The 10,500-nt window shown below is 35.7% G+C and overlaps 1 protein-coding gene across 3 annotated transcripts; it reads right to left on the bottom strand.

The window, feature by feature from the left end:
- Positions 1 to 1,188: 1,188 nt before the first annotated feature.
- On the bottom strand, positions 1,189 to 6,532 carry LOC111405660 (two-component response regulator-like APRR5). 3 transcript variants are annotated; one of them, XM_023034651.1, is made up of 9 exons: positions 6,137 to 6,532; positions 5,681 to 5,822; positions 4,915 to 5,076; positions 4,600 to 4,730; positions 4,345 to 4,500; positions 3,431 to 3,599; positions 3,003 to 3,339; positions 2,175 to 2,919; positions 1,438 to 1,586 (listed from the first exon to the last, which is right to left on the bottom strand). In XM_023034651.1, exons 2-9 carry the CDS (start codon positions 5,757 to 5,759, stop codon positions 1,476 to 1,478), a joined length of 1,890 nt encoding a protein of 629 aa, XP_022890419.1. In that variant the 5' UTR covers positions 5,760 to 5,822; positions 6,137 to 6,532; the 3' UTR covers positions 1,438 to 1,475. The 3 variants fall into 3 exon arrangements, with proteins under 3 accessions (XP_022890418.1, XP_022890419.1, XP_022890420.1); XM_023034652.1 differs by having other exon boundaries at positions 5,681 to 5,813; XM_023034650.1 differs by lacking the exon at positions 5,681 to 5,822 and having other exon boundaries at positions 1,189 to 1,586.
- Between the last annotated feature and the right edge of the window lie 3,968 nt (positions 6,533 to 10,500).

Raw genomic sequence — 10,500 nt, 5'->3', positions numbered from 1 at the left:
AAAATATATTTTTTAAAAATTGATTCAAAAGTTTGTACAAACAGTTAAAATTATATAGATAAACTACAATTTAGAAATTCGTTTTAACTCATAATTCAGTAGGAATCTTTAGAGACAGCCGGACAAGGCTTGGACAATTATTGAAAGGAAAGTTGATCACTTCATAAAAGTGCAAACGGAGTGTTGTAGTCAATTGCCTTTCCCATCAGTTGGAGTTGGGGCAAAAAAAATTGTCCAATTCCTATGTTTCAGTCCAATTCATATGTTTCACTTTCCAATCATGCTTGGCGCATTATAGTGTACACTAAGTTTTACACTCCGTCACGTGACCACACGTCATTTGACACTTATAAAAGAGCAATTTTTCACCAATCAAATCTTGCCAACAAGGATAATGTCAAGCATGATATAAAAATGTGATGTACAAGTGATTTAATCCTTCAATTTCATACGTAACATTGAACAAAATTTTATACGTACCATTGAAATATGATATTGGACAACATTTTAGCCTCCATTTAGATATAGTTTATAAATTGATTTATAAAAGCAATCAAAGTCAAACTTTAATTTTAATTATAATTTCATAACTACTACTCATTATTATTCACATATTTCGTGAAATTCACTACTCTCTCTCTCTCATGTTATTTCTCATTTATAAACATAGTCTAACGGAGACTTATTTTTTATACAAAATTTGAAGTCAAGTCCACGAACTTTGAAGTAGCGGCGATATGATTTGTGTAGAACTTTATTTTCTCATTTAGCCCTTCAATCAGGGAAAAATTGGTCTACCCCATCAATTATAAGTGATTCCCAATGTGACCCTTCTTTTTATAAATCGACCTGTCCTTTCTCATCGTGTCTGTCACTAGAGTGAGACTATTCAGGGTTAAAGACAAAATACTTGTAATGTCTTTTACCTTTTGGTGTGGCTGCATGCATATGGCTTGGTATGCACAATGAATCTAATTGTTTTGAAGTCATTGGCTTTTATGTACATGCTTTAATGCGGATACGTTGTCTCGGACTCGGTTTTTCTAAGTATATCCTATGATACTTGACCTCTGTTTTAGGTCATAGTCTGCCAAAAATGAAGTACTTGACTACTTGAATCTCTGTTGTTCGTAATCTTAGTCAAGTTAGAATGAGGTCAGCTCGATGTTTCAGCAACTAAGTTACAGGTTTACAGAAAGATTTATCTATATAAACAGGGCGGAAAAAGAAACCGCAGCCCCCTTGAGTTAATATACAGAGGACGCCTTGAAAAGAAGTAAGGATTATACTACAATTACATGATGATTTAGTCACTTATATGACATAAGATGGACTAAACAGTATTGAATAGTACTAAAAAAAAGATGCTAAAATCTCTCTCTAATACTTACATACCAAGCATTCACCGATGAAGCTGATTGCTGGTCACAGTTTGTCCATGTTTTAGTCCACTTCAATGACCTTGTGTCAAGTATCTAACTAGCTGATGAGCTTCCAAAAGCCAGATCATTTTGCGCTTGACGAACAAACTGTCCTTTCACCCGGGGACGTTGTTCAGCAAGTTTTTTTCTGTTCTCATATCGCACCTGCGATTGAAGTACAGAAAGGAACAGGTTTCAGTTGGAAGTCTCTTAAAAAAAATTTAATATATCTGAGATCAACAACACATTCAAAGTACTTTGGTGCTCAAGATTCAGACATAATTTGCTAGGTTGACTAACTACGCAGAATTTTCCCTTTTAATTTCATGTTTAAATCTGCAAGCAAGTAGAAAAACACGAGTATATAATAGTACTAAAGAGAGAACAATTTATAATGAGTTACTGATTTCCATTTCCTCTCTGATATCCTTCTCCCCGGGTTGAGTTTCTAACAATGGCTCATGCGCTACAATTATAAGCAATAATTAGCATACTTCAAACTAAAATCCTAGACGCAACTCTACATATGACGACATCTCCAAGGGGGGGAAAACATCTAGGTGTTCCATCCTATTCTCTACATCATTCCAATGCTTTGGAAACATGATTAAATAAAAAAGTTGCACGTCTAATACCAAATTATGATATATGATCCGAAGCAAATCTCTAACTAGGTAAGAATCAGTTTAGGACTGAGATATGTATGGCAAGACACGATAGACATCATGATCATGAACAATATCAGTGACGTACCTTTTTCTCGTAGCATCTTTCTTTCCTCTTCAAGCGGAACTTTGTTAGTGCTACTGCTCTTTGTACAGATCGATTAGATTTTCCATCATGATGAAGGATGACTTCATCATCTCCACAATCTGTTGTAGCCTTGAAACCTGAAACTGCATTCATGACGCCCGTTTCTCGATTTGACACCAGGTGTGATTCCATACACACTTCTGTCGATGTGACCATATGTTTTCCTGATCCAATGCTATAAAAATGGCTAGAAGTGCCATTACAGAAACTGCTATTTGTATTGTGGTCTGTAGTGGAAGATAGATGTCCTTGACCCTCGAATGTTTCCAAGGTATTTTCCTGTTTGTTGTTGGCCTGATCAGTGGCATCACTGATTCTTTGATCCATCAGATCATTAAACTGTTGAGCCGCCCCAGTTTGATCATTGGATGGATAAAACGAACGGACTTGCGGGCAATATATTGGAGATATTTCGGAACCATAAGTGTTACCAAGAGTTTCAAACCTTAAACCCTGGACTGGAATTGGGAGAGGTGCAACTTTCTGCTCAGAGTAAGGATGCCTGGTTTCGGCTTGTCCTGGTTCAACAGCAGCCACAAAGACGTGTTTCTGAGAGCTTAATGTTGGAACGTATAGGTTGGACTTGTAATCAAAGGGGTGACTGGAATTGATTTCAAAGTCTGTCCGTTGATTACAGTTGCTAGGCGATGTTGAGTGATGAGGCTGTGATCTCTTATTAACATACCTGCATTCAAGGTTTTTCTGCTTTATCAGATATCTATTTCTACCCATATCAATCTGATTGTGTGGGAACAGGTAGAAACTCACCGAGAAAAAGCTGACGCATCAGAATGGAGTAATTTAGGCCTTTCGTCAGTTACTTGATTCACCGAGCAACTAGGATCAGATCTTCGAAGGGAAAGATCCAAAAGGGGCGAAATATCATTCTTGTTTGCACCAGTACTAAAATTGAAACTTTTACAAGTGCCTTTGAGGGAATTATCAAAAGCTCCGATTAAGTCAATGGCTTCTCTCGAAGAATTCATTAGGACATGATCATTTTCACGAGTTTGACCAATGACATTGACATGTCCCCAACAATTACCAGAAGTTTTATCCCCTCCATGAATTGTATCATTAGCGATGCTGGCAGCCGCCTGCGTACCTTTTTTATGACAAAATATGCATAATGTTGGCATATACCTTACCACAAAACTGAAGGGGGTCATTAAAAAACATAAAAACAAGAACATTACCTTGACTATCATCATCAGGCAACATGACTCTGTTGCCCACCTGATGTCTTTCTTGAATCGATCTCTCTCTGTCATTTGAACGTACGGTTTTCCACTTTTTCTGTGAGAGGCCCTGTACGTGTCCTGTATCTGCTCCTTCGATGTCCACTTCAGGCTTTGTGCATGAGCTCTGCACAGAAGACAGAAATTATTTGGTTCACATAAAACTCAGGTTTACATAATTCTGGCTTTCTAGATGATAACTCGTTGAATAACTCTCAACCATGAGCATGTTTTCCGATTTATGGAACATAAATGACACATAATACACTTAATTGTCACATGATAATCAAAATTAGGCTGAGGACCACAATTTGCCAAATGCAAATAATCCACTATTACTAAAGTCTTCAGAAGCTGGAACTTTTCTTCCTCCAAGAATTGAAAAGATTTCTATTAGTTACGGTCAGACTAAAGGGCTCATATAATTCATTATTGAAGTCCTGTTTCTCATACGAATGATGGTAAAACGAAATTATCTCAACCTACGAGGATCTGTTTCACTGGGTAATGGATAATCAATGAAACACTTGAACAGGCTAGAATACATAATATATTTGATTAGGGAAGGTCATAAACATTCTGTGCATGTTTAGTATACAGTATTAAACAGTGTTTGACACTACACTGACAAGGATTTAGCTTCCATTTCTTCCTTAATATTATTTAGTACAGTCAATCTATCTTACTGAACATATCAGCAATATAAACTTAATATTATTTAGTACAGTCAATCTATCTTACTGAATATATCAGCAATATAAAAGGTCAACATCAAGTGTCTATCTACCTACGGATATCTTTTATTACTAAATCATGAACAACACATAGTATATCTCAATGAAAATGTAACAAGTAGTAGAGAAATTTTTTACCTGAGCATCGCTTCCTTTCTCAATGCATTCACGATTCATCTGAATGCATGCCATATATCCACTTGAATAGTTACTAACAGCATTGTTTTCAGCTGTGGCTTCAACCTTTTGTTGAGCAATACTTTCATCTGGAGCCCTGAGGCCACTGCCAATCGACTGACATTTGATAATATGAAATGAGTTTCGTTAGAAGATTGTTTATTTAAACATAAGAATTGAAAAGAAATATTGGAGAAGAATGAGGCTTAAGCTTACAGTTTTTCTCCTCCAGACATGCTGCCACAAGTTCCTTAGCTCATTCCTCCTGACAGGCTTGACAAGAAAATCAGCAGCACCTCTCAACATGCAGTTATAAACCGTGCTAACAGAATCATGCGACGACATCACTGCATAATGAAGAAGATATTTTGACAAAATATTACCTAGTGGTACTGGAGAATATCAAGAGAAGAAAAAGCTAATTTTTTGTCCATTGTATACAACACTGTGCATAATACATGCAGAAATAATCTTAAAATAACCGGAGTGTAATCAGGTTCTTGGATTAAGCACAATGTAAATTTGACGTACTTATTACAGGAATGTTCTTGCAGTTATCATGCTCCATCATTAAGGTAAGAAGTGCATATCCAGAGATGGATGGAAGCTCAACTTCTGTCAATACAAGGTCTATGTTACGATGTCTTTCTTTCAACACCTCCCATGCTTTCAAACCATCTGGAACAGCGGCAACTGTGGAAAATAAAGAAATATGTGAGTTCTGTTTCATGTTGACAAACCATTATGGGGAGGCATTGGTGTTAATGGAGAAAAGAAGAATACAAATTTCACAGCTCTTGGTCTATATCTTCCCTAAAACCACCCCCTGATTAAATCTTCATATAGTAGTATTATTCGGGCAATCTATGGTCGAGAGGATGGGTGTCCAGTATAATTAGACTCCAAATAGTTCAATAATTGGGGGTCAGGTTGCGAAAGGACCACGATGAAAGTTAATCCAACACCTTCCGAAGTGGATGCTCATTGGTATTGAAATCATTAGGGGCTTCAAAACTGTCCTACATATTATGACATAACAATAAGAGTCGGCTTCACCAAATCTATAATTAAAACCATCTAGCAACAACTTACAAGCAAAGCAATACTAACTGCAACTTTCGTGGATAGATAAGTGCAAGGAAAGAATTATTGTTTAGTGACATTTCAGGCCTCCTATCCCACAAATCCTCGATCAGATCTCGATCAGATCTACCCAGAAAATTCACCAAACGAAGAAAACAGAAAGAAGGTAAACAGAAAAGGAGATTGAGAGGCAGCAGTAATCACGAATTCTTACTCGGGTGTGTAAATGACAAGGCTGTGCAGAAACTACGACGGAGAAAAATGAAAATGATTACAGGCATAAAGATCCTCATAGCTTCCAATTTAATGAGGATTTCTTCCTCTAAGTCTCAAGGGTACCAAAGAGGCTGGAATTACTAGAAAAATGTGAACGTAACAAGAATACAGATACGGATTTGAAAATGACAACAGAACATTTCATAGAGACAAGTTATCAAACATGATTCAGTAACAATTCCCTCGAGCACTCAGCCTCTTTAAATAACTAAGTTAGCCCGCTCTAACAGTTAAAAGTTTTCAGACGAAACAGTCTAATGTTATAACAAAATAAAATCCGAGAATTCAATTCTTCCAATGAACAAATAAATCCGCCAAGCTAATCTCGTTTAAGCTTTTAGACGGAGCAGTTTGACAAACTTTACTAAGCTAAATTATAAAGTGTGGTACTAACCTTTATAACTGCATTTCCGGAGAAGAGCAGCAATAATCTGCCTAGTCGAATCATCAGCTTCCACCAACAACACCCTCACAACCATTTTTGGAAGAAACCTCTCCCACTTCACAAAAGAACCACCACCCGCTCCGCCGCCGCCATCCCCTTTACTCTTCTTCTCCATCAGATTTTCCTCTGTTTCATTCACTTGCAATTTCATTCCTTCACCCATTTCCATGATTCTTACTGCACAACTCTCAAAGCAAGAACAACACTATCTCCTGCTGGTCCTGAAAAAAGAATATCAGAGGTATTGATTTTTCTCGCCAGTAGTTTTACTGACAACATAAATATCTAAGGGCCCCTTTTCTTGAATTGATCCAGTGGTGACTCTTTCCAGTCCCTCTTTAACCGCCTCACATCGGATGGCTCAAATTTAACGTTGTCACCACAAGTGCTGACATATCTGTACAATAAAGTTCGATACACAAAATATCTAGAAGCCTCATACGTGTGGCCCAAATTCGCCCCGTATAATTCTTGGTTCCAGTATTTTGTTACATTTACATTAAGTTTGATATTTTGAATAATATTTTTTTAACGTGACAATATTTTGGGCCATTGATTTTATCAATTAAAATTATTTTTTTTATCATTATTTCACTATTACAGCTATCTTTTTTGAATTCTTCTCTCCTAGGCAGTATCCACTTTATCTCTAACGATAAAAAAAAATCAATTATCAAAATTCATACCAAACAAATACTTAACAAGACTTATTTACATCTTGTTTGAGTCTTTTTTTATAAGAATACATTTTGAAATAATAGATTGATGGATAATTTGTGGTTAAAAATTAAGAAATTTTTTTTAATTTATGTGTGTAATATGATACAATGTCAACTGTCAAGTGATATTATGAAACTCATGTATATGTTTATATACCTATAGCATTACTCTTCGTAAAAATAGGATAAAACAAGGGCCTAAATTAATGACACATTTTTTCACAACGTCACGTCGTATAATGTCATTCAAGAACGTACAACTATCACAATTCATACTCTCTCTCTCTCTCTACACGCATCTCTTGATATATCCTACGTTTCTCTCTCTTCCTTTTGGTTGGTGGAAGGAGCAAATTAGTGGCACATAAACCCTATACACAATAAAATATATGTAGATATTTTGTAGTGGATCTCAGAAGAAGATATTTGGCTCTGATGGATAGGACCCTGACACCTGGATATAACTCTTGAGACCTGTCATTCGTGGGCTCGGAATTGTCAAATGTTTATCTGTATTAATCATTATTTTCTCCGAAACATGTTGCCACTGAGTTTATCGGATGCTCTCTCACTGCAACTTGGCACCAATCCTACCATCAGTGCTAACTGGTAAAATATCCCACCGCGTCATTACATAGCCCCGTTTGACCTCCATTTCCTGAAAATAAAAATTGGTGAAATAATATTTTTTTTAAAAATGAGTGATTGAAAAAAAAAAAATTTATTTACGTATAATATAATTTTATGGAAGATTATGTGATTGAAAATAAGAGAGAGAAAAATAAAATGTAATGTAATTGAATTTAATGGAGGTCAAATGAGGGCATGGTAGATGGAAAATGATAACACTTTATTTGACAGCTTTCTCACAAAATGTGGGCTCTACGATTATTTTAATGGTGGGTTCTGTTGGAAATAATGTTACTCCACCAAAGATATTATGAGAACGAATTACAAACAAAATAAAAAATCGAAAAAAGTATAGGAGATGAAGAAATAGCAAAGTATATATGAAGAAATTTAAGGCTCAAACACAATCTTTGATTGTTGTCCTCAAACGAATTTTGCCCCCACTATTTTGGTGTTTAAACGATGATCCGGCAAAAAGTTTGAAGGATTAATCAAACCTTATAGAGATTCAAACACTAAACACTTGTTTGAATCTCTAAAATTTAAGAACACAAAGAAAAAGATGAATATGAGAGGGTATTTTCTTTTGGATTTGATCTCAAGAAGTATCAATATAATAGATGTTTTTTTCAACATTTTTCAATGACCCAAGATCACCTATTTATAGCCAAGTAGTATAGTTTCACGAAGTAGTGCACCTTATGGATGAAAAGCAACCAAAAAACCAACAAAAAATGACCCAACGGTCGACTTTTCTGTACTGTACCATGCGGTCGCATGGTACAATCCTACCGAGACCATTTGGTCTCGGTAGGGTTCCATGCGGCCGCATGGCCTAACTTATTTTTTTTTTTTTATTGTTAGTTTTGAACAATCATACCCACTTCATAACAATCTCCCACTTGTTCAAAATTAACAAGTTCTCATATTCAAATTATACGATACTCATGCGTAAGGATTAGATATCTTTCGATTTGAATCTAACCATAGTGTAATTCAAACAAAGTAAAGTCGAAATTCAAGGTAGCGTGAAACTTTGAACCAAGTATTTCATGTGACAATACCGGTAAGAACACACACACGAATATCACGTGTTTTCAAGTTCCTCGTTTCTCGCTTAGCGCTTCTATGGCCTTGCGCTTATCCTTTTCAATAAACTTTTAAGAGAGAACTCCAACTCTCTATTAAAGCGGCACCACCTTGAAGTTTATTTAGGTAAAGTTCTTCCAGTACCTTTGTTACTTTTAGAATTACTTGCGGTTTTACACTGAACTTTATTAAGAGCTTATAGCTCAACCCTCGTTTCAGTAACAACTAGCATTATATTAATCTAGGATAGGATTATTGAGGATTATAATAATGCTGTAACTATCCACATATCGAATGACTTGTTGTTACCCTTTGAACCCGTGTAAAACCTTTTGAGTAACGACAGGTATGGTTGCCATCATTGGTGGATATTTCAGTTAAGGAGTTTCAATCCCATCCTACTTGAAGTAGATGCCAATAAATCTCTATTTAGAGGTTTAGTTAGAGGATCCGCCAAATTTTTATTCGACCTTACATAATTTAGGGAAATTATTCCATCTTTGATTAACGTCCTTATGTAGTTATGTCTAAGACTCATATGTCTAGACTTCCCGTTATATACATCATTGTATGCTTTAGCTAAAGTGGCTTGACTATCACACATTATTGGTATTGAAGAAATATTCTTTGATCCCAAAGGTATCTCATAGAATAAGTCTTTAAGCCATTCAGCCTCCTTTCTTGTATCTGATAGGGCTACAAATTCAGATTCCATAGTTGAATGTGTTATGCATGTTTGTTTCTTCGACTTCCAAGAAACTGCACCTCCTCCTAGAGTAAACACCCCAACCCGTAGTTGATTTACTTTCATTCGTGCTAGATATCCAACTAGCATCAGTAAATCCTTCTAATATTGTTGAAAATTTAGTATATTGTAGACCTAAGTTCTTGGTTTTCTTTAAGTATCCGAGAACTCTCCCAATTGCTTTCCAATGTTCATTACTTGGATTGCTAGTAAACCTACTAAGTTGACTTATTGCATAGGCTATATCTGGTCTTGTGCATTGAACTGCATACATAAGACTTCCAATGGCACTTGCATACTCTAATTGAGCAATTTCTCTTTCATCATTTTTTTACAAGTTTTGAGCTTGGATCAATAGGGGTATTATACTCTTTTATGTTCAAATGTTTGAACTTATTTATCACATTCTCAATATAATGTGATTGACTAAGGTAATAACCCCCACTAGTCTTTGAGACTTTGATACCCAAAATAGTATCAACTTGTCCAAGATCCTTCATCTTAAATGTGGAAGATAGAAACCTCTTCGTTTCTTTTATCCCATCCATGTGATTACTTATAATCAACATGTCATCAACATATAAGCATATAAATATCATGTAATCATCACGCACTTTAGAATACAAACATCTATCTACACTATTATGTTTAAATCCATATGATATAATTGCTAAGTCAAATTTCTCATGCCACTTCTTAGATGCTTGCTTTAGCCCATATAACGATTTAATTAACTTGCATACCTTATGTTCATTTCTTGGTAAAACAAAACCTTCTGGTTGTTCCATATAGACCTCCTCATCGAGATCCCCATTTAGGAATGCCGTTTTGACATCCATTTGATGAACATGCAAGTCATATATCGAGGCTAATGCAAACAATATCCTAATTGAAGTTATTCTTGCTACCGGTGCATAAGTGTCAAAATAGTCAATTCCTTCCTTTTGTCGATAACCTTTGACTACAAATCTAGCTTTGAAAGTATTTAGAGAACCATCAACATTGTATTTTCTCCTAAATACCCATTTACAACCAATAGGTTTGGATCCGGGTGGTAGATCGACAAGTTCCCAAGTTTTATTTGACATTATTGAATCCATTTCATCCTTGATTGCATCTTTCCAAAACAT

This window comes from Olea europaea, chromosome 12 (assembly GCF_002742605.1).
Source record: "Olea europaea var. sylvestris chromosome 12, O_europaea_v1, whole genome shotgun sequence".
NCBI lineage: Eukaryota > Viridiplantae > Streptophyta > Magnoliopsida > Lamiales > Oleaceae > Olea > Olea europaea.
The sequence above is the reverse complement of the archived record's forward strand: the minus strand, read 5'-3'. Positions and strand labels throughout refer to the sequence as shown.